Source organism: Papaver somniferum, chromosome 6 (genome assembly GCF_003573695.1).
Source record: "Papaver somniferum cultivar HN1 chromosome 6, ASM357369v1, whole genome shotgun sequence".
Classification (NCBI taxonomy): domain Eukaryota; kingdom Viridiplantae; phylum Streptophyta; class Magnoliopsida; order Ranunculales; family Papaveraceae; genus Papaver; species Papaver somniferum.
In genome coordinates, this window is record NC_039363.1 from 164,927,002 (window position 1) to 164,951,200 (window position 24,199).

A 24,199-nucleotide genomic window follows, 5' to 3' on the forward strand; every position below is an offset into this window, starting at 1 on the left:
TTAATACCTTGCCGACTAATCATGCATTTGTAATACCTTCTCTGTATGTCAAAAATGCTATAGTCGTCAGGGTATTTTTTTATCGACCTTGCCGGCCATAAGTTGTCGACATGTTCTTCATCCACAGACCTTACCAGCCGGATATGTTCGACATGTTCTTCATCTGTAGACCTTGCCCACTTTTCATACTTTCAGAACTGAAAATGTTGATTCCTTCTATAATTTTGAGTATAAAATCGCCCAGCAGCTCTACAATCCCATATTTATAAGTGTTTGGGTAGTACGATTTCATTTCCGTTACAAGTAGAATTCTTAAAAAAGAAAAAATCTCAAAAATCTACCCACATCCATGAGTTCAACCTAAAATAAAACCTAATTTCAAAATTTTAATCAACTAATTAACTAATTAAATTAGTTATCCTAATCACATTTATTAGTGTTAATTAATCAAGGATGGATTAGCCATTTTTATAAATATGTGGATAAGGGGCTTTATGTTTTACTTCAAAATGACTTTATTTTGTCTCATTTGATATACCCGATTAATTTGGGTATATCACAATCAAGCCAGACTTTTTTTTTAGTGGTAAAAAATAAATAAATAATAATGAAGACCGGAAACTTCACCTTGTCTTGATAACCCAAATGATTCTGTCCACGTTCATACCTTGTTTTAAGTTTGAGCATGATTCCTAACTAGTTGTTGAAACTGAGTTTAAGAATACACCCAAACAACAAATAACAGGTTTCGTCCATTAATCTTAAGATATCCACTATTATCCAGTGAAGGTGATTTGATCACAACCATTCCTCCACGGCAACCAGCACCAGCAGTGCATTTATTATAGTTAGTTGTCTTGTCTCCTTCCTAAAGAAAAAAGAAAGAAAGAAAAGTGAGCATGTGTAAGGTTTTATGGGCGAGCATACCTCCACGTATCAGTATTATATGTAAATCGCCTCTAAGGTGAGACCTATGTTTCTGGAATTCGTTTCTGAGATTGAGCAGCAGATTCATCCAATTTTCAGGTAGCTTTTCTCACTCATCTCATCTCTTCATATGTTTTAGGTAAATCTGTGAATTTTATTTCACATTTTCATTTTTACCAATTTTTGTAGTGAAAGGGTTAATGTACCTATGCAATTTTATAGTCAGAATCTGTTAGATGTGCAACAATTTTTTATTCCTCCTACATCAAGGATTCTTGGTTATTGTTTATGGATTTTATTTTGTGTGACTTGAGGTACAAACTTGTCTACACTACATTCTCTAACCATTACCAACTAAGAATGTTGATTGATTAATAAAATGCTCACTTTTTGGTGTTAGATTCGTTTTAAGAAAAAGTTTTAAAAAAATGTAGCTGATTTCTGTTAAGTTCAAGTGATTGCTCTTCTAGTGGAAAAATCATAATTTGATTCCGGATGAGACTGCTACTTTAAGATGAGATTTGTATCTAGCGTTGTTCAGATGTTTATCTGATGTAAACAACACTGGACTAGACTTTGCCGTTCAGGGGAAAAAAATAATCCTTGATATGAAGCGTTTCGGCTAACTATGACGGGCGTAGCTTTTGTATATCTGTTTACTATTTTTATCTCTTCTGTTACATGTTCATGTGGTAACCTCTCTAATCAGAACTTTTCGTGCAGTGCTTTTAATCCCCACAGTCATGGTTTTAGTCCTGCATACCCTCTTCATGGCCACTACACGAGCACCTTTCCTGGTTAAGAATTTGAGCTTAAGCACAAACTCGATCTACATCAGCAGCAGAAGCAGAGCTTCTTTCTTCTGTAGTAGCAGCACTAGTAGTGATTCTGGAATTTCCATGGTACAGGGAGCTTCCAGAGGAATTGGACTTGAATTTGTGAGTCATGGCTTTACCTTTTCCTTAGTCTACTATTATCATATATGATATAATATTTTTTTGGCTTAACATAAGAATCTAAGATTCTTACTGAAGGATACTGTTAACATATTGTCGCTGATGATTATGATGCTATTCGAATGTTGAAACTACTATCTTGAGCCTTGAACAAAGCATATCTGTGAGTCTTTGTGGCAGCTAATTAATGGGGTACGATGTTTCGTATCTTAGACCGCATAATCAGGGCCAGCTTCTTTTTTCTAAGTTAATTTTCCAATTGAAAGTAAATATTTTGCCTGAATAACTAAACAAGTAAATCTGACATACACATACACTCCTTGTGCGGACTAGTATTTTCAAATTGTATATGTTCTTTAGAAATTTCATTACTCAATGTTACCTGCCGTTAACTGTGTACACCTAAGATAATAACCTATTAGTATGCTTTTTGGTTTTGGTTAATTTACAGACCACATGCTTGATATAACTTGCCATATTGTTCTTAACAGGTTAGGCAACTACTGGAGAAACAAGAGAAAGGACATGTGGTTGCAACTTGTCGGAATCCTGATGGGGCCACAAGCCTTCTGGAATTGAAAAACAAGTTCCCAGAGCGCCTAAACATACTACAGTTGGATGTTACAGATGAGAGCACCATCGAGGTAACTTCGCTTTTCACTCAAAACATATTGTGTTGTCACTGTTAAATAAAAATGTGGGGGTGGTGTAATGGGGTGGGCAGATTTTGATAAAATTAGGTCAGATTGATGTTATATGCTGTTAGAAGACATACAGGATGTGGGACGTTAGTTTGTGCATATCCAGAGCCCAATGGAAACTTATGGAGCATGCCCCTTGATATCTATCCTACTGTAAGAAACTGAACCCCAGTTCTAAGTTCGATCCAGTTTATCTTGAACCGTGTTTCGATGGCTTATAAGGAACACACTTAATTCCACTGGCGTTAGAGGATTTATGTTACGGGGTTCTTAAGAGATAAATATGTTATCAATAACCGGCAGAGAAAGACATTGGAAAGTATACTGTCTGCTGAAAATTGGAAAGTGCAAATAATAGCCTGCAAGGGCAAGCAATTCCAAAGACAAAATAGATGGAAAAGGTGTTAGCTGTTTGCTGTTGCATGTTAATATTAGGGATGCTACTATTTTTATTTGCTTCTAGAATGTGGTCTAAAGTTTGGAAACATTAACTACATTTTTATATAGTATCTGAGTTTTAAAAGATTTTATGTCCCATTCAGACTAAAATGTAAGTCTTCATTCATTTCTGAATATACATAAAGTAGGGTCCCAGTAAGTGGTGTGGAGTGAACCTTGTATCCATTGTATACTCCCAATATGCACAAATGATTTACAACTTGTTCGTCATGCTAGAATCACCTTTCTGGCGAACTGGGACGGACATTTGACTGGTTTTCCAAGTGCTTAAATTTCTCTTAGTTACCCTGCTTCAAGTTAGGCATGACTGTTGCTTAAAATAAAATACTCCATATTATTTATCGCACAACACCTGGCATTACTTCTCTTTGATCATTATCAGAAATGTGCATTGTGAGTAAAAACCGGCAAGCTTCTTTTACAAGCTGTGAGTTTAGTTGGGATGATAGTTGTTGGTAGTAGTTCATGTGTTGGCTGTTTGTTTCTTGTACTCAGCTTTTTTGGTGTTACTTCAGCATCCTTTTTCTAACGGATCTAAATTTGCATGTTCAAGCAAAAGTTCAAACTACCAACCAAGTGTATCTTATACGTAAATTCTGCTTTGGTATGTCTTTAATATGCAGGCTTCAGCAAAATCTGTACAAGAAAGATACGGTTCATTAAACCTCCTCATAAATACGACTGGTGTTCTTTCTGTCCCCAATGTATTGCAACCAGGTTTGATTATATCTAATTAAAAATCAATGGGTCTTCTCATCTCTAAAGAATAAGCTGACTTATCTCTTTATCTTCAGTGCAGAAACAACGTTGAGCAAAGTAGAGAAGGCATCTTTACTACTAGCCTACGAGGTCAATGCAGTAGGCCCCATCTTAGTGATTAAGGTGTTCATTCTCATACTGATGGTTCTTCTTTCTTATCTTTTGTTACTGCATAGTTGTCCATTACCATTCTAGAACTACCAAAAGTCACTCCAAATCTGTTTTGTTATTAGTAACACCGTTACTTATTCAGGGACACTCTCAACAGTTCAGGTTTGTAATATAATCTAGGTTTCTATGCAGTGTGACTGTCAACTACAATTTATTTGTCACTGCTTAAACCATAATAAGCTTTCCACTGTTGTAGTTCGCTAGTGAAGCCCCAAAGATTGTTCCCTTTCAGAAAATAATTTCTGCATAGTATTCACTGTAAACGTGAACTGTTCCCTGTAATCCATAAGTTGGGAAATGAAGCTAAATTATTGATTGTTTTTGTTTGCAGCATATGTGGCCCCTTTTAAAGAAGGGAGGAGGATCTGGGACTGAACGGGATGTTGCTGTTGTGGCAAGCTTAAGTGCTAGAGTGGGTTCTATAGGTGACAACCGCTTAGGAGGATGGCATTCATACCGAGCTTCGAAGACTGCACTTAACCAGTGTAGGTTTCTCTACCTTAAAATCTCTCAGATTGATTAAAACATGTTCATTTACTTTTTAGTTACTTGTTTCTGATTTACATTTGGGCCATATTACAGGGGGGCGTATAGTGGCCAGCTTATGCACACCCCCGTTCACCGACTCTAGGGAGTTAGCACAGTCTATTGAGACTCTTACATTTCCTATCTACTAACTTTATATTTCCCTTTCCCAATATCTCGAAAACAAAACACCTTATCTTAGGTGGTCTAGGGGAGTAACTCCAGTCTCCAGAAGACCAGACACCTTGTTTGAGAAAATGGCACACAGTGAAATCTTCAATCACTGTGTGAACCATCTGAACTGTCTTTTACTATTATCTTTTGTGTATGTTCTAATAATTAATTGCTGCAACCAGTGACGAAGACTGTATCGGTGGAATTTGGGCGCAAGAAAGATCCGATAGCTTGCATCTTGTTACATCCTGGCACAGTGGATACAGATCTGTCGAAGCCGTTTCAGAGAAATGTTGCTGAAGGAAAGTTGTTCACCAAGGAATTCTCTGTTCAGAAGCTCTTAGGCATCATCAATAGTGTGAAACCCTCTGACAATGGTAAATTCTTTGCTTGGGATGGTCAGGAAATTCCTTGGTAATTCAACATTATTATTTTTTTCGTTAGATTTGAATTATTTGTATTACTACTATTGAGTAGTATAGCAAGCATCACATTTGATGCCCAACCAGTCTAACCTTCAATAAGCTGTTGTTTTCTTATATGGCTGTGTAATATGGATCCTGAGCTCCTAGGTGAAATTGTAACTTCTTTAATGTTGTTACCTGTGAATGACTGATTGTGACCACTGGTTCATATATACATTGTATTTGTATGGCACCAACCATAAATTCTCCTTCTTGTTCTTTTTGTTATGCTGACCACATTAAAGTTGCCACAATTCTCAGCTGGATTCAAGAATAAACCCCTAAACACGAGAAAGGAAGAAAAATAGCCTTCTTCAACTGGCACAATTCTCCAAATTTGTAGTGAATGGAATTTGGTAATGCTCACCATATTTCATAGTAGCTCAACTACTTTTTACCTCATGTTTGAATGCTTTCTGTTTTTTTACTTCTCAGCTACTTTCATTAAAGACTAAAGATGCAGTGGCATTAAATGGTTCACTTGTCTCTTACTAGTAATAGTTACTACTACTGCTTCTAGTATAAATCTGATACCCAACTTCTGTTTTGACAATACAACTTAGCTAGAAGAAACCCACTTTACTGAACAAAGCTCATAAGCAATCCCCATCATGAAGGTGTGAATTTTATCATCTATCGGCCTATAATGTGGGTTTTGAGGCATGGCTTTAATGTTCAACTGTGATTTCAGAACATTTTGAGATCACCTCTTCAAAGACATGCCCAATACCCACATTTTAAGCTTTTAGCTAATAAATATTGTTGATTCTAGTCTTCAGTTGTGATCTTGATCTAGGAGGAGGAGAATAGTACTCAGATGAGTTAATCATGTTGTACTTGTAGTAGTAGCAACATCAGTCAGCAGAGACTTGATATTTCTTTACTCATCATCAATAATATCCTGATCACTTTCCATTAATTAGTCAGCTGTTTCAGTTTGCTTTATTTTTCCTTCAAATGGTCTATTTTACAGCCAATCAAGTTCTCTCTACTGGTTCACATACATCGATTTGAAGTCAAAAACTGATCTCTGATTGTAATGCCATTTCCAATCTAGAAATTTTAAGTTTCTTCCTGTGACTGCACAATGGGGTTGGATAATTTAAGCTCAATTTTTGTTTCATGGGGTTGTTTAAAACGTACTAGTTTCATGTCTTATGCTTTTGAAATGTCTGAGTTGCTTGTTAAAAGAGTCGGAAACCATGGGGACTTTCATCGGAAGAAGAGTGAGTTACTGATAACCATTAATGATAGTTAGGTTAGGTGGGTGAGTTTAGATCCTTTAAAGTGTAGCCATTTTAGGAACGAAACAGCTAAGTTTCAAACCTGTTCTGTCATTTTGTCAGTATGTATTCACGAGCACAAGGTAAGTTTTAGTTTTACCTTCTCATTTTTACTTTACCGCATCCAAAGCTGTTTTGAGAGTAACTTTTGTGCAGTTTTTTTTTTTTTATTTCTACTGTAATTTTTTTCATAGATATATCATCCCAAAAGTGAAAAGATGAGCAGAAAAGACTGTATTCAGTACCAAACTAAGTGTATGTCCAGCTGAGCCAATTCAGAGGTTCACCTCTGTCTATTTATCAAAGTACCTCTGTCTGCTTCCTTGCCCTCATCATCCTTCTTCCTTCTCTGCTCTCTCCCACCTCTGCAAAATCCACAACACAATATTTTCCAAAAACAAAAATGAATCCTCGCAGAAACCCCAAAAGGCACTGTACTGAATCTCCATCAACACCTTCATCAACTCCTGATCATGATCAACAGAAACAAACCCCATCACCTTCTATGAGAGTGACAATCTCAACACCAACAACATTTTCTGATGGCTCTCATTCCTTTGAACCTTCTCCTGAGTTCAAGATTGCAAGAGATAAGCTCTTCCAGCTCATGCCACAGCAACCCCATTTCAAACCCTTGGAAAAATTTCCATCTAGTCTTGAGGGTTTCAGAGTAGTGTTGGATTTGGAGTTTGTCAATCTAACTCAGAAGCTTTCTGATGAAACAGTGAGTCCTGTTGAGTTCTTTGATCATGTAGAGGAGTACTCTTCTCAACTCACTTTTCTTCAAGAGAATGGGTATGATGTGGGTAAGCTTCGGGAGAGGTTTTGTAAGTTGAAGGAGATGTCTGTGGATGTGAACAAGGGTATAGAGAGTGGAAATGAGTATGAAGTGCAGAAGAAGGACAAACAAGCTAAAGCTTCTGTTACTTTGGAGAAGATTGATGAGTTGAAGAAAGAGTTGAATGTGTTGGAAGCTGCTGCAGATGCTGAGAAGAAAGAGATTGAGGAGTTGGAGTTCAAGGAGATGAGTTCTATTGAAGTAACACATCTGATCACCAAGGATTTCTCAGCAGCTTTATCAGCACCTTGGGTGAAGAAGGAGGAGGAGATTCAGGAGAACTAAGAGATTATTTATATTTTGATGATTTAGCAGTAGTCAGTGTTGTTTGGGCTTTTTGTTTCATTGATCTCTAAGCATATATAAATCTACTTGAATGAAATTTGGTTGTTGTTTTCTTTGTTATCTGTATCTTGAAGGCCCTGATTACAATGTTCAATCAATTTCTAGTGACTTGGGATTTAGATACAATATGAAATTTGTGTTGGTAAAGAAAAGTGGTTCCAATTGATTACTATCCTTGCAAAGGCATGTCACAAACAAAACCAATAAATTGACCTTACTTGTTAAGCCAACCCTGAACCCTGATTGTGTTTGGATTGAAGAAGCATATCAAGCTTAACTTCAGTGATGAATTTTAAAAAAAGAACTACTGTAGTGCCAAGTTGGTATCTCCAGACGGAAACTACAAGGTGCATTTGGGGGTGTGACACTAGCCAAAAATACTACTGATTATTGAAACTTTGTCGTGAGTAACACCCGGGAAAGACCCAAGGTCACATTTGCTCTCAATTGTAAAAAGAGTAATGGATAACATCTGAAAAGCTCGTTGTTGCCAAAGGAAAATTTGGAGGATTTTCCAATTTTCGATTCCAAATAGGAGCGCGTGATACATTTCTCCGGTTAGGTGGTGGTATTTCCAGTTTCCACTGTACATATCATTTACCATCAAAGGGATTTGTTATCAACTGTGATTCTGCATTACCTAATTGCAAATGATCTCAAAGGTGAGACCCGTGTTTCTGAAATTCATATCTGAGCGAGCCACAAATTCATCCAATTTCAAGGTAGTTTTTCACTATCTCTTCATGTATTTTAGGTAGATCTATTAAGTTCGTCTATGAATAACGAGGCGTAGCTTTTATCTTTTTGTTTCTCTGTCACATGTTCATGTGTTAAAGCAAATCCCTAATATGTGTTTCGTCGTTCATCTACGAAATCAGAAGTTTTCGTGCAGGGCCTTCAATCCTATTCATTCCCGTAGTCATGGTTTTAGTCCTGCGTACTCTCTTTATGGAAACGACTCGCACGCCTTCCCTGGTTAAGAGTTTGAACTTACAAACTCAATCAACATCCGCAACAGAAGCAGGGCTTCTTTCTTCTGCAGCAACAGTAGTAATGGTACTTCTGCTTCGGATTGTGCAAGAAGTATTGATTGTGGAATTTCCATGGTCCAGGGAGCTTCCAGAGGAATTGGACTTGAATTTGTGAGTTATATCTTTCCCATTCCCCCAGTCATTACTTGCCTACTATTATTATATAGGATCAAATGTTCTTTTAGCTTAACATTTAGAATCTAGGATTCTGTTTATCCATAGATCTTTCGACTCCAAGACATTGCCAATGGTGATGATTATAGTGCTATTGCTGATTCAAATGTTCCAGCTACTACCTTGAGCCCTGAACGAGGCACATTTTGTGAGTCTCTGTGGCAGCTAACCGGATGGGTGCAGTGTTTTATGTCTTGAACAGCAGGATCAGGGCCAGCTTCTTTTTTCTAAGTTAGATTCCCATTTGAAAGCTAGATATTTTTTTATGTAACTCCATGTCTTCTCAGTTAGTTTGATTTTGCCTGACATACTAAACAAATAAAGCTGTCATACACATACACTCCTTGTGCAGGTTATTGTTGTATTTGTTCTTGAGAAATTTTCAGAACTGCATGCTTCCTGCCATTAAATATATATATACACCTAAGATAATAACCAAATAGTATGCTTTTATTGTAGGTATTGCTTAATTTACAGACCAGATGCTTGAATATAACTTGGCCTTTCATTCTTAACAGGTTAGGCAACTATTGGAGAACCAAGATAAAGGACATGTAATTGCAACTTGTCGGAATCCTAATGGAGCCGTAAGCCTTCAGGAATTGAAAATCAAATTCCCAGAGCGCCTAAACATACTACAGTTGGATGTGACAGATGAGAGCACTATCGAGGTAACTTTGCTTTATTGATGAAAAAAATTTGGTCAGATTTGTCCACTTCGTTGTCGCTGTATCCTGTTAGGATACACGCATATCCAGTTTGCAATGAAAACTTAGGGGGAATGCCACTTAAATACTGTTTACATACTACAAGAAAATGAACCTCAGCTGTAAACTCGAGCCAGTTTATCTTGAATCATGTTTCATTTATAGTTATAAGGATCGTTCATTATAAGATGATTATTGAGTTGAAACAGACTCAATTCCACTGGCATTAGAGGGTTTGTGGAACGGGGTTCTTAGAAGATGAATATGTTTAGAATGCTAGGCAGAGAAAGACATCCGGAAAGAATACAGTTCAATGAAAATTGGAAGGGGGAAATCACAGATAAAAATAAAGGGAAAAGGTGTTAGCTTTTTTTTTCCCCCTGATCGGTTAAAGAATTTGGTGCTGGTGAGTTTTGTACTCAAGTCACCAGTGACTTTACCACTGTGCTTTTGTTATTTTATTTTGGAATGTAGGCTAAAGTTTGGAAACATTAACTGCACTTGTAGAATAATATGTATGTCTTCACGTCTTAATAGTATTACATAAGGTATGCTCCCAATAAGAGTTGTGAACTTAACCTTGTATCCCAATCCATACCCCCAACATTGTGGATATGCACGAGTAATCTACCACTTGTCCATCAAACCTGAATGGCCAAACCTCATAATGTATCACCTTTCTGGCAATCTGGGAGAGACTAAAGAGTAATCACTAGTTTTCCAAGTGCTTAGATTTCTTAGTTTTCCATAAACTCCGCACAACACCTCTTTTCTTAAACATAGAAGATTATCAGACCTATGCTACTACCAAATTCCTTTTACAAGTTTTGACTTATTGGGATGATTTGTGTAGAGAGTAGTTCATCCTCTGTTGGCTGTTTATTTCTTGTATTCCGAACTTTTGGTGCTATTTTAACACACCTCTCTTAATGGATCTATGTTTGCTTGTTTAAACAAAAAGTACAAACTGCCAAGTGTATGTATGTAAATTCTGCTTTGGTATATGTTTTATATGCAGGCGTCGGCAAAATGTGTACAAGAAAGATACTGTTCATTAAACCTCCTCATAAATGCGACCGGTGTACTGCAACCAGGTTTGGCATAATCTAGTTCAAATGAAATGGGTCTTCTCATCTCTAAAGAACAAGCTGACTAATATATGTATCTTCAGTGCAGAAACAACGTTGAGCCAAGTAGAGAAGTCATCTCTACTACTAGCCTACGAGGTCAATGCAGCGGGCCCCATCTTAGTGATTAAGGTGTTCATTCTAATATTAATGGTTCCTCCTTCTTATCTTTTTATCAATGCATACTTGTGCGGACCATACCATTATAGAACTACTCAAAGTCACTCCACGTCGACTTTGTCATTAGAAAATACCATTCATTATTCAGGGACAGCATTTGAGTTTGTAAACATAATTCAGGTTTCCATGCTATGTGACTATCGAGTACAATTAACTGCCACTCCTCGAACCATAATCAATTTTTCTTTGTTGTAGTTTGCTAGTAAAGTGAAATATTTTTTTTCTCCATAATTTGATTTGTTACTGTAAATACAAACTGTTTCCAGTTACTCCAAAAGTGTTCCCTTTCAGCTCTTATTTTAAGTCTGGTGAACAACCAATTTAAGATGAAGCTAACTTCTTGGTGGTTTGAGTTTGCAGCATATGTGGCCCCTTTTAAAGAAGGGAGGGGGATCTGGGACTGGACGAGATGTTGCCGTTGTGGCAAACTTAAGCTCTAGAGTGGGTTCTGTAGGTGACAGCCTCTTAGGAGGATGGCATTCATACCGATCTTCGAAAACTGCACTTAATCAGTGTAGGTTCTTCTACTTAAAAATTTCTTTCAGTTTCATTAATGCATGTTCATTTGCTTTCTAGGTTCTTCCGATTAAGGGACAGATTATAAGAGAGTGAAAAGTAGACCTATTGGCTACCACAGTAGTGTAGTTGTCTGTCCCTCTTTCTAGGGATGTAACTAACCGACAGAAGAGGCTCTATATGCTCGTATTGGACACATTATTTTACCTTTCTTGAGAATGCTGTCCGTGGCTACTACTGTTTACCAGTCCGTCTGTTCACCACATGGAACAGTTTGCTAGAGCTGATAGTAAAAGAGTTTGAACCTTAGGTTAAAGCATAGGTGTGGATCAGTTAAACTGCCTAAACAAGAATTTTTGAATGGTGAAATGGTTGTTACTATTTGCTCCAAAAAGGAAACATAGGTATAAAGAACCAAGTAATCTGGATGTACCTATTTCATCTAATGCACGATCTAGTTGATCAAGCCTCAAGCAGTCTAATTGGTTTGCGTTACACAGCTAGTTTATACAGTGATGGAACTTGTTTTTATTATCAATATCTTTTGTTTTAATTAATTGCTGCAACCAGTGACGAAGACTGTATCTGTGGAATTTGGGCGCAAGAAAGATCCGATAGCTTGCATCTTATTGCATCCTGGTACAGTGGATACAGATCTGACGAAGCCCTTCCAGAAAAATATTGCCGAAGGAAAGTTGCTCACCAGAGAATTCTCTGTTCAAGCTCCTAGGCATCATCAACAGCGTGAAGAGCTCTGACAATGGTAAATTCTTTGCTTGGAATGGTCAAGAAATTCCTTGGTAATTCAGTATTAATTTTTATTTGTTTATTTGAATTATATTATAATAATTGAGCAACAGTATGACTGAGCATCACACAACCAGTCTGACCTTCAATGAGTTATTGTTTTCTTATTTTGCTCTGCAATGTAGTAAAACTGTAACTTCTTAGAATGTTATTACCTGTGAATGACTGAGTTTGTATTGTGTGGCACCGGCAAATATTGAGTTAAGCAGGATCCTCAGGTATCGGGCCATGTGGTCAAATTCTAGATGATTAGGCAGATGCATTGGTATTTAGAAGATTCAATCAAGTAAAGATCAATGCTGATATAGCCATTCGTAAGGTAAGAAGTTCGGCCATGATCCCCATTTCTAAAAGAACATTTCTAAAAGAATGTTGGCAAGACAGCTGCATTAGTGATATAAAAAACACAAACCAGATAATGTAGCAAGAATATGGAACCTAATTAATGAATGCCTACAGTTTTATTATTCCTTGACATGAGTTGAATGAACATAACCCCGTGAAATCCATGAAGAAAGTAATGGACTTGGGCTCAATTCAGTACTCAAAAGTCAATACCAAAAATGGAATAGAGGCCAGCAGATTAAATGGAAAAGTTTATGTTCATTCTTAACAATCATATTAAAAGAACCATTTTTTTTTGGGACCATGGTTTTTTTGTGGGGACCATGATTCTATTTTAGGCAAGACATTATAAGTAATCCTAAATCACCCCTTATCTAAATATTTTTCTTAATACCAAACTTACCCTCCTTAATTAAATGTGTTAGTTTAGTGATTAATTAGTTAATGATTAATATGATTATGTTGTAGTGGATGATGGAAAGATAAAGAGAAGGATTTTCCATTGATTAGAATTAGTATAGTTACATGGATAAATACTTTATATACATGAAAAGGGAAGACCAAAAGACTATCCTTTTGGACCGCACATCCATGGGCCGTAGGCCCTGTAACACTCCCCCTTGTGCGGTTCAATAACAAAACTTCATACAGATTGCTTCTTCAAATGTCGTTCTCTCCTTGATGACTTGTGCCGAAATCAATTGCCTTACTAAAACTTTGACAAGGAAAAACCCAGTGGGATAAAACCTTGGTACAACTCTTCACATGTAGTACTTCACATGTTGTCTCGTAATTTGCATGTAGTTCATCACATGCAATACGATCTTCAAAGACCAACAAGTCTAAGTTAATTGACTCGTTAAAACTTCGTCAGGAAAACCCAGAGGGATAAAACCTGAATTAAAGAAAACGAGTACAATGTTAAGAAAACTTAGAACATAGTTGGACACGAATATGTTGCCTCATTAAAACCTTGACAAGGAAAACCCAGTGGGACAAAATCATGACGAAGGGAAAAGAGTACAACGTGACAAATGCAAGTAAAGGTGATCCATTGCAGATGATCACTTTGCTCCGTTGAAGTTGACTAGTTGCTTCACAACTCTTAACGCAGAAAATCCTCGTGGGAAAGACAATATCCTTAGCTGGGAAATTATATTCCAGGTGTTTGTTTTTGTCTCATTAAAAACCGTGCCGAGTAACAAAACCCCGTGGGAAAAAGCAACCTTGGTGAAGGAAAATAGTGCAACACACCATTAGATGCTCCCCTTGATTTCAGACAATTTTCATTAGTCTAATGCAATCAAAAGGATTTTATCACACTTTACTTTGGTGACTTGAATGTTTATGAGACCCTGTTGTTGATTCTGGAAGTTATGTTGCTTAACATACTATCACGTTTCATTTCTTTGGTTCAGATATTTTCAGTAATATCAACGCGATCTTTATGTCTTCAACGTTCAACATACTTGATGTTTTTAGTGTTGTCTTGCTAAAAACCTTGTCGAGTAACAAAACCCTTTGGGAAAAACTATTCTCGATCGAAGGGAAAAAGAGTACAACACAGCTTCAATTTCGAAGAAATTATGTCGACATCATATCCTTGGATCCTCCCCCTGATGTCGGCATCTCCCCCTGATTACTTTCAGAGTTTTTCCAGACTGTTCCTTTAGTCATGTACTTTTCAAAACCGAATATCCGTAATGACCTAGAAAATAGTCTACCGTATCTCCCCCTGATTACTTTTGTTGGAGAAGAGATTATTGTTCCTTTATAATCAACAACCTTTGGATTACACTTTTGTTAGCATTCCTTTTTATGTCTTTGCATGGATAAAACAAATTTATGTCAATGGTTACTTTTAAGCACATGATTGTATTCACTATACCAATTTAATGATGTTGCGTTGGCTGAGCTATATCTAGATAACAAGTTCATTGAGGATGTAACATTTGGTCGAGTACATTATGCTAAGCACAATAATGCGTCTATTATACTTAGATAAGGAAAGTTCATCTCCCGACCCAACTTCGTCATCTTACTTTAGACGAATCGGTCATTTATGTACATTTTAAACTCGACTAATCATGGGAGTGCTAGCAGCATGCACGTCCTTGTTAAATTGCCTGAAAATGGACATATGCAAACTGGTGGAATAATATACCAAAATCTCGGTATTCTAGTTTAGAACATAGATAAGATCGAGATTTCCCAGGATTTTCATCTCAAATTCAGATTTGAAATAGCTTGTAAGATCTCTTATTCCATTAAGAATACTTATTATGTCCATACCGTCGACATAGATAGCTATAATTCTGAATCAGGAACTTATTTAATACGCATGTCACAAAATCTTACTTGTTTATCCCTTCCCAACCAAATAGTCACTTAGACGGGTATACCACATCCGCCTGATTGTTTAAATCAATAAGTGAATGTTCCAGTGTAACTGCAAACACACTCCGTGGTTTAGAGTCATTCGACTTGGGAAGCAAAAGGCCATCATGCACTTTTGCAAATATCTTTGAGTCTAAATCTCCAGAGATATAACCACATCTACTATGTTTCAAGTTCTTTTGAAACTACCAAGCAAACTAATTAACTGAACATTATGATGTTCAAAAGAGTAAGCGATCCAGGGGTTTGTGAGAAACCTCGCGCCACAAGGTGATTCTTTATACTTTAAGACCTCATTCTTCTCACTACACTTTGTGACAAATAACCACATATGTCCCACAGGCTTTACACTAGGTTGGTTAGCACTACCACACCAAATATTCGTATATTTGTCAAAGAACTAAGTGTTGCCTGGATTGCGTAGGCCAAATATGCTATTTATTTGAAATTAATCAAAATAAAGCATGGTTCGATCTCATTGTGCTTTACTTCTGAAGCAACTATTTATGGATTATATCATCATTGTGCACGCATGATCCTTCCATTGACTCATATGCATTCTCATAATCCGTCAGGATTTCACAGTTCTCTAGAATCATTTAAAACTTCAGAGCGTCCTCCAGTTTGATTCATGGACATATTCAGAGATAATCTTATGAGATGATTTCTGATAATATAAATAAGTTGTTCCTTACTCACCTACTTCCTTTCTAGGTGAGGACTGATCGAACCAAGTGGTCTCTCCAACTTCCTTTATGGAGCCACGGCCTCAACCACACTTCCACTGAGTGTAATTACAACACCTTAGTCTATGGCATATATCCCGTATTGAGGATTTGTAACTTTTCAGGTAGGTTTGCTGCTGGTATGTGTGATCTCATCACTTTAGCAACATCAATGTATATTCTGAAAATCGAATATTCTTTATCACTTCACATTTACATTTGTGGAGTACAAGAATCAATATGATACACAGTGGGAACACACCACGATGATTCCTGTCTTTCCTTTAGAAAATACTTTTTCTTATGCCCCCCTAACGACGGTAAGACTGTCTCATTAAAGTGATAACCCGCAAATCTAGCGGTAAGAGATCTCCTGCCAAAAGTTTTAAAATGCGGATAATTGTTGGGAACTCATTTCCAACATAACTACTTAACAATTTTTAACACCCATCATAGTACGATGTGGAGTCGTAATGGCACATATATAGTGCAACCAAAAATGCGTAAGAACACGAATGTCAGGCTTAAATCTAGTTACCAACTGGTACGCAGAAAAGGTTGACTAATATTGGGTTCTAAAAACGAACTAAGTAAGATGCGTGTAATATTGCATATCCCCAAAGCAATAAAATATAGGTTAGTACGCATAACCTATTCCTTAGGCACCATCTGTAACCTTTGATGGTAGCCTCTGCGAGACCATTGGGTATAAGATGTTCTATATTGATCCTATTAAACATGCAATATTCATCAAGTCCTTTTGATGTAAATTCTCTAGCATTAACAAGGGTGGTGAGCCTTTGCACTTTGAATTGTGTAATATGTGCTAGGAGCTTTTAAACGCAAATTTCTTGGGAACTATAACTAGTCCAAAATGTCAAAACATTCACCAGAGCCATAAGTCACTTTAATGGTCTGCATTTTGCATGAATATTTTTCTAAATTTCACCTTGTTATCTTTGTAATATGGATTGTTTACCATTTGCATCTTAGGATGGTCTCGATCCTGTTTATTGAAGACTTTGTAAAATGAGTGATATGCTCTCTTAATTAAAAGCATAATGGGAGGGAGGAGGGGGTTGTGCATCTGGTACTTTAGAAAACACTTAATGAGAGATATGTCATTACTTCGCATTCTGTCAATCTTTTTTCCGTTGTCTCGTCCACTCAAACACATCGATATACGTATGAGTCCTTTCAAAAAGAAACATCGTGTCACAACCAAAGTGCCTTTATGGTTATGTCAAAGTCTGTATAAGTCAATTTCCAACATTTCATCGTCTGAGTAAATATTGATTCAATAATCCAAATTAATAATATAGTGATTTACATTTCACTAAATTGACTCATTAGTCTCTCTAAAGTATGTTTCCTTCCAAATACATTAGTGACTATAAAAGATGCAATCAATTACATTATCATCACCGTTAGGTTTCACATGATATCCATTTGCATTGGTTTCTTTGGAATTTAACAAGGTGTGATTATCTCTCGGTACATATAGATATTTTGTGACGTCTTTGTTCTATCTTGAAAACAAATTTTGAAGCAGTGTTGCGCTCGATGATCCAATCCTCGTAGTTGATAGGCTTTGGGATATGTATAAAATAAGAGCAAATACAGCCTACAGTGATACCTGCAAGTGCACAGGGTCAGTTGTAGCAATGTATGTGCAAGAACAGGGTCATTCCACAGGGACAAGGTGAGTGAGTTGAAGCTTTCCTACTTTCCTAAGCTAATATTATCCTAAGCAGTAAACTAAGTGGCAGTGATAGTGACAGTGGAGTTAAACAAAGGCAGTGAGCCTAAGGCAGAGAAGCTAAGCAGTAAATGCACTAGGGGATTTGAATTCACCTTATGGCCTAGCTAGGCAGCATCAATCTAGTTTATGCTCTTGTCCCTGATGGACAAAGGTGGAGGCTCATGCCTTCCTATAATCCATGGCATACATAGATAGAGAGTTAATTAACTAAGCTCACTAGCATCACCCCTAGCATTGAGTGTCTTCTTACAGCACACTCAATCACAGGTGATGTTTGATCCCTAAGCTTCATAACTTCCCTACTTTAGTTAAATGTGGATGGTTAAGTCCCTAAATTCTCTAGTTCACCCCTAGCATTGAGTGTCTTCTTACAGCACACTCAATCACAGGTGACTTCAATCACCAAGAACACTAACATCCTAATTCAGTTAAATCTACAAGAGTGTTCACTAAGATTTTGCTACCCAACAAGGTCTTCAGGCTTCATCTAAGCCCTAGCAAGAGTAATTAGAACATATTGACAGTAATTGTAAACATGATAAACATAAAGAGTAATTGAAATTGAAACTTGGAATTAAAACAGAAGATTACAAAACCTAACAGTAGAGAGCACTGGCTAATCCAGGCCTCCAAAGGATGCTCTGGCTAATCCAGGCATATCTTAATTACATCACCCAACACATCTATTTATAGTCAATTACAAACCCTAAGAAAAATCCCCAAATTATTAAAATTAGGGTTTACCAAAAATTCAAAATTGACTCACCTAACCTACCGATAACAGCCCTAATACGTCGACCCATGCCTCTAATTATACATTCAATCACTTTCCCCCCAAAATCCCCAATTTATGAAATTAGGGTTTGATAAAAAATGAAATTAATTCATACCTAATCTCTGAAAACTGCTACTGACTTCGACCCATGCCTCTTATTCTTCTCCTGCGTCTCTAGCTACTTCCAATTGCTCTTCTAACTCGACCTAATTTATCAATTTTACACGTTAGGGTTTTGGAAGAGAAACGTGTAGAAATTGAGAAAATAGGTGGCTAGATAGATGGTAATGATGGTGGTGGAGATGGGTTATAGTGGTTGAGTGAGAACATGGAGTTGGTGTTGGCGGACATGGAGGAGGCAGTGAAGAAGAGGGGAAGAAGAAGGAAGAGCCCGATAGTTTTTTAGGGTTAGGTGGTGTTTGTTTTGGGTATAGGCTTTTTAGATTATGGTGTTGAGCGGGCTCATCAAATTTTGATGTTTAGCAAAGGGAAGATGTTGGATGAAAAGATGAAGGAATGATCCAACGGCGAGATGGAGATGGGTGTGGAACGACCGTTGGATCTGAGATACATCAAAACTGACGGTCCAAGATGGAGTTAGGTGTTATAGTGTTAGACAGGAGCTTCAGATTTTGATGCACTATAATGAAGCGACCGTAGGATGCTGAGATGATCCAATCTGACGGCTGAAGATGAAGGAGGGTATGGATATTGGAAATGGGTTTGGGTAAGGGTTTTGGACCTTGGGTATGCCAAGCCTATATCTTCTTTAAAAACAATTCTTCCTCTTCAAGCCCACTTCTAGCCTTTTGGTCTTGTGCACAACATTCTTCGCGGCTTCCTTCTGTAATTCCTCCCGGCTTTTCACCGCTTTTCTGCTCTTTTCCGCTCCGCTATTCATCCAAACTTAATTTATTACCTAAAAATGCAAAATTAATTAATAAAAATATTTATTCTTGAAAACAAAGAAAATACAGAATATGGGATAAAATGTAGAATTAATGCACAAAAGATGAGTTAAATGCCAAGAAAAATATATAGAAATATGCACTTTTTAGCACTCATCAGTAGTCACATTATAAGGAAATAGTTCAACAACTAGTCTAAATTCCTTAATCTAGTGGAATAAAAACAACTATGAGTTAGACATTTGGGTCTTGAGAGTTTTATTAAGTGGTGTGGCCTTATTACGTAATAAAAGTGGGATTCAACTCAAGTACTTTAGACTGAATATATATTACGTTTCACCCAATATATCTCAAGTGCTTTAGAATTTATGTCTCGTGTTTTCATTCCATAAGTGCAGATATTGGATCTAGTTCAACTGAATAAGATAGTCAATTGGCCCGACAAAGTTCTTATTGCCATTAAAGTTAATGTGAAAATTGGTTGCTACTATGATACACACATTACATCTGTATATACCAATACCTATGACCAGGTGCATTTCCAATCTTTCATTTATGATGGGAGCTACAATTACATTTTAGTTGATCCCATACTCGGTTGATATTTGTGTATTGGTGTTATTACTACCGAAGACAAAAGTACATCTTTGTCTCATGATACATATGTCCCTTTTCACATGCTTTATATGAGTCGGTACGTCTAACCCTCATTATTTCGGGGTTCTTTACATTTTCAGTTTTGCTACATTTAACTTAATTAGAGAAATTTCTTTATCTCAAAAGGCCAAGAGAATCTTACAACACATGTCAACCACTTACTTTAGGTTGAATATATTACTAAAGATAGTTCTCTTGTTGTCATACTTCAACATATACTGGTTCGTTAATATCATGGATGAAGTAGAGAAATGGAAATTTTCTGACTCATATCATCTTTTGTGAGTTCTTCCACAAAAATTGGAATACATGTGATTTTATTTGCAACGTATCTTTTGAAATACCGACTCTTTAACAGTCGAACCAGTGGATTACATCCCAGGAACATTTCAAATTTGGGGAGAAAATATCAAATACACAATAATGGTGCTCAAATAATTCTAAACCCCAAATAAATACGTTGGAATTGAATTGGTACAACTAATTGAATAAAAGACACCATTCAGCTATAGCCAATATCATATTCAAGAGAACAAATATCGTTAAGACCAAAATTCTTAATAATTGAGATCAATAAAAATAATTTAAATTGGTCGTTTATATGATGTTGACTTATTTTAAGACAAAAATAAACAAAACTAGGCATATTCTAAAAACAAATAAATAAGTCTAGCGAGTAAATAAGCCTAACATATATTCAATGTAAAGGCCCACATTAGTGTTATAGTTACATATCTTTGGGCTTTGGTTCCCAATGTATATAGACAAAACCGGAACGGATTTAGCCGCGCACGTCCCAAAAGCAGGAAACCAGGAACATGACCGGGTTGGATCGGTTCGCCTAGACCAGGTTGGTTGGATGGACCGGACCGAACTGGGTTGGATGGACCAGACCGAATCGAGTTGGTTGGACCGGTTGGCTTTCCTTCTCCTCTCACAGCGACGGAGATTATCAACAGACGCTCGAAACGGAAAAAAATAAAATAAAAAAAAAGGTAATCATCAGATTCCAATCAAATTTCACACCCAATATTTTTTTGTTTTTGTTTTTCTTGGTTAGATTTGTTTAAGCATCACCCCAAATTGTGATTAGTTATATATATATATATATATATATATATATATATATTTTTAAACATCATGCCCCAACAACATATGCGGAAATCAAAATCAAATCCCTGTGATTACAAACGGATTAACCAAAATAATCCCTAATCCTGATTAAATCAATTATCGCCGCGGATTTAATATACCCAATGTATATGCCGAAATAAAAAACAGTGAAAAAATAATAATAGATTCAACTTAGCTGATTTGACGATGACGATTCCATTGATTCCAACGATCCCAAAACAATCCTTCAGGGATTTGATAACAACCCAAGAAAAAATCAAAATTCATTGCCGCAGGGTTAGAGCTCGTGCTGATAACGTGTTGTAGTGGATGATGGAAAGATAAAGAGAAAAAGAGAAGGATTTTCCATTGATTATAATTAGTATAGTTACATGGATAAATACTTTATATACATGAAAATGGAAGACCAAAAGACTATCCTTTTGGACCGCACATCCATGAGCCGTAGGCCCTGTAACAGATTAGTGATTAGTATGATTATTAGGTTGGTTTTAAATTAAATTAGGTTAAGGGTAGGTTAGTCATTTCAACATTTTAGGACACCCCTTATAACTATTGGGAAGGTGGCCTAATAACACGATGGTCCCCTCAAAAAAACCATGGTCCCTAAAAAAATCATTCTATTAAAAACATAATACTGAATAACCTTACAGTTCCTAAGAGAACAAATAAAAACAGTGTCACTACTTAAATTCTTAAAAAAGTCAAGAGTTTTCCTGGATAAACTTCAAGCTTTAAAATTGGTCAGAGTTTTCCTAGATGGATAAACTTCAAGCTTCAAAATTGAATGGAAGAGCATGCATCACTCAAGCAAGGTCAGAGCTCGGAGGTCCAGCACGACCACGACCAAAACCACCTCCTCCGCTTGGATTCTGCAAGTTCATTCAAACAGTGTTGCATGATATCAGGAAATGTGCTCATGTAGATGAATCCGAAAATAAAATCAACTGGTACCAGTTTCACAATTTAATCAAACTAGTGCTCCAGAAAACATGGTTCCACATTTAGTTCCAATATCTGTTCATTCCAGCCTCAGCCTTTTACAGATGATAGGAGAACAAATCTCTAATAACAGGATAGCAGTTATTTATCAAAACTTAGAGAGCACTAAACCTTAACACGTTAGTTCCTCTTGGCGAGAGTAAGCTATAAAATGTAAGATAGGTGCTCACATAATTTAACTATAGGCAGAACCCTTCAGAGCACATTATAATAAAGTTTAGACTTCAGTAAACAACAGTCCAGCAAGCATGTCAAACAACAGTGCCTAACTTAGGAAAACTAAGTGACAAAGTTTTAGGTTATAATTTAAAAACGAAGATAGGACCTGTAAGAGCTGAGAATACAAGTTAATTCAAGAATGTAGCAGATTTTTGAGACAGCTTCATGTCAAGGCATTAAAATGAATGGAATGCCATTCTTATTGATGTCGAGGTTGCAGTATACACATGCTGTCTAATCACTATTTATTGTTGAACTTAGTCGTATATTTTCCATAAGGGTAACACACGCTGTATTACATCATTCCATTTAAAATGTACTTCAAAAGTTCAATTACAAACATACTGATAATACACCAAGAAAAATTATCTTTTCCAATCGCTTAGGGATTGTTCAACATTCAATCTAAACAGAAACTAATGTACTAACAGCAAGGAGAGTAAAGTTTAACCTGAACGAAGGATGGAACCCCTCAGGTGCTCCACCCTTTTCTCCTCCGAATTCACCAGCTGGCCCTCTGGGTCCTCCACGATATGCATCGCGATCACCACCAAACCGTGGTCTGTCTCCGTCACCACGAGGACCACTGTAAATTTCAAAATCAAAATCTATCTACACCAAAATCCTTAAAGTCTCCAAAAAAAAACACACAACCACCCACAAAATAAATTTATCATGTTTACCGTCGATCTCCTTGTGGACCGCCGAGTTTGGCTACTGTAGACTTCTTCAATGTTGAAGGAAGAACCTCAGGTGGTAGGTTAAGATAATTTCTCAAGAATTCAATTCCACCATTGGTGAGAAACCAATAGAAATGCATCCAAGCAAATGTTTCTCTAACATATTCCTTGGATTTGAAGCTCTGCATGAGGTTGATCACCTGTAGGTTAGGTACATCGATAACTGGATGTTTTGCAAGATTGAAATCCTTCTTTGCAAATAAAACTCCCTCTGAAATCCAAAATACATTTAAAATAAGATTACAATTACTATATATATTAAAATAAAAAATACTCGGTTTCAAACTCAATTTAAAAAATAAAAAATGATTAAACCTTGAAACAGGTACTTGGATATATCTTTGCGATTCTTCTCGGATATGATCTGAACATAAAGAAGAAGAACATGATGAAACATTAATTCTCTGTAAAGAAATCAAAAACTATGGTTTGAATCACAAAACTTACCATGATTGTTGGAAATAATGCAAAGGAGACGATAAGCTCTTCCTTCTGGTTTCTTTGTTTATTTATTTCGGTCTCTATCGCCGTGCTCTGTTTGTCTTGTTTAATACTCCGGTGTAAATATGTATTAACCTTAAAAGAACCAAAATCCTAACTGCCTTTTGCAGGAAAAATGTCGGGCTTCTAATTTAGTTCGGCCAACTCCTGTGGGTATATTCACTTTTATGGGCTCCGTTTATGCATTAAACAAAAGTCCCGCAATTTCAAAGAAAAACTGTCTTCGGAGAATGTAAAAGGCTATTACTATTAGGGAGTCATATTCCATTAGAGGGGCGTCACCTAATAGGACATAAACGGGTTACCCATAAATAATTTCAAAAATCCCTTATCTCAAATAATTTTGTAATGACCAAACAACTATTATTTAGTTAATTTTAATTTAATTTAATTAGATAATAATTAAATTAATGAATTCTTTTGTTATATACTCGGTGAATTCTGCGACAAAGTTTTTGTGGGAAGAAAAACTAAAGAGTAGAGAAAAAAAAAAAGTTTGGAGATTTTTTTCAAAACCTAGATTTTGATTCACTCAACCAAAATGAATGAAACAAGTTACCAATTCGAGGTGGGTGAATCTTTATATGATAGAGAAAACAAGTTTTACATCCCTCATGTTGGAGACCAAGAGATGAATGATTTGTTAGATGGTAGAGAGGGTTTAACACAAAGTGATGATGAATCTCAACCAATTGAAGAAATAAATCGACAAAGTGAATAACCAATGGTTGAAAATAAACAGGTATGCCTCTAAACTATCTCCCATGAGCTCAATTTCACTCAAAATTAGCTAAAGTACGTAAAAAAATTGATTTTTTGACTTACTGGTCCTGTTACGGTTGGGTTGAAGCTCCGTTTCCAACCGTAACCCCTATTTACGGTCAGGTTTG

At 36.5% G+C, this 24,199-nt stretch overlaps 3 protein-coding genes across 6 annotated transcripts; 2 read left to right on the top strand and 1 right to left on the bottom strand.

Annotated features, from left to right (window-relative positions):
* Positions 1-643: 643 nt before the first annotated feature.
* LOC113290001 (C-factor-like) lies at positions 644-5,348 on the top strand. Of its 2 annotated transcripts, none has more exons than XM_026539465.1 (7): positions 644-1,026; positions 1,651-1,865; positions 2,375-2,527; positions 3,667-3,760; positions 3,843-3,925; positions 4,305-4,458; positions 4,556-4,807. In XM_026539465.1, the coding sequence occupies exons 2-7, from the start codon at positions 1,671-1,673 to the stop codon at positions 4,648-4,650; spliced, it is 774 nt and encodes a 257-aa protein (XP_026395250.1). In that variant the 5' UTR covers positions 644-1,026; positions 1,651-1,670; the 3' UTR covers positions 4,651-4,807. The 2 variants fall into 2 exon arrangements, with proteins under 2 accessions (XP_026395250.1, XP_026395249.1); XM_026539464.1 differs by lacking the exon at positions 4,556-4,807 and adding an exon at positions 4,855-5,348 and having other exon boundaries at positions 651-1,026.
* Positions 5,349-8,038: 2,690 nt separating this feature from the next.
* LOC113286370 (uncharacterized oxidoreductase C663.09c-like) lies at positions 8,039-12,305 on the top strand. Of its 3 annotated transcripts, none has more exons than XM_026535006.1 (7): positions 8,039-8,324; positions 8,481-8,744; positions 9,326-9,478; positions 10,533-10,608; positions 10,691-10,773; positions 11,182-11,335; positions 11,908-12,305. In XM_026535006.1, exons 2-7 carry the CDS (start codon positions 8,706-8,708, stop codon positions 12,093-12,095), a joined length of 693 nt encoding a protein of 230 aa, XP_026390791.1. In that variant the 5' UTR covers positions 8,039-8,324; positions 8,481-8,705; the 3' UTR covers positions 12,096-12,305. The 3 variants fall into 3 exon arrangements, with proteins under 3 accessions (XP_026390791.1, XP_026390789.1, XP_026390790.1); XM_026535004.1 differs by having other exon boundaries at positions 9,331-9,478; XM_026535005.1 differs by having other exon boundaries at positions 8,484-8,744; positions 9,331-9,478.
* Positions 12,306-21,203: 8,898 nt separating this feature from the next.
* Positions 21,204-23,425, bottom strand: LOC113286372 (40S ribosomal protein S10-3-like). The gene is made up of 5 exons (XM_026535007.1): positions 23,256-23,425; positions 23,124-23,172; positions 22,752-23,019; positions 22,520-22,654; positions 21,204-21,719 (listed from the first exon to the last, which is right to left on the bottom strand). The coding sequence occupies exons 1-5, from the start codon at positions 23,256-23,258 to the stop codon at positions 21,650-21,652; spliced, it is 525 nt and encodes a 174-aa protein (XP_026390792.1). The 5' UTR covers positions 23,259-23,425; the 3' UTR covers positions 21,204-21,649.
* Positions 23,426-24,199: the final 774 nt, after the last annotated feature.

Coding starts and splice junctions, on each gene's coding strand:
- LOC113290001 (XM_026539464.1), top strand. CDS start 1,671: ATGGTTTTAGTCCTGCATACCCTCTTCATGGCCACTACACGAGCACCT. Junction 3,761..3,842: donor CCCCAATGTATTGCAACCAG/GTTTGATTATAT, acceptor TCTTCAGTGCAG/AAACAACGTTGAGCAAAGTA. Junction 4,459..4,854: donor GAAGACTGCACTTAACCAGT/GTAGGTTTCTCT, acceptor TGCTGCAACCAG/TGACGAAGACTGTATCGGTG.
- LOC113286370 (XM_026535004.1), top strand. CDS start 8,524: ATGGTTTTAGTCCTGCGTACTCTCTTTATGGAAACGACTCGCACGCCT. Junction 9,479..10,532: donor CAGATGAGAGCACTATCGAG/GTAACTTTGCTT, acceptor TTTTATATGCAG/GCGTCGGCAAAATGTGTACA. Junction 10,774..11,181: donor GCCCCATCTTAGTGATTAAG/GTGTTCATTCTA, acceptor TTGAGTTTGCAG/CATATGTGGCCCCTTTTAAA.
- LOC113286372 (XM_026535007.1), bottom strand. Junction 23,020..23,123: donor ATCCAAGTACCTGTTTCAAG/GTTTAATCATTT, acceptor TTTGGATTTCAG/AGGGAGTTTTATTTGCAAAG. Junction 22,655..22,751: donor GGTCCACAAGGAGATCGACG/GTAAACATGATA, acceptor TGAAATTTACAG/TGGTCCTCGTGGTGACGGAG.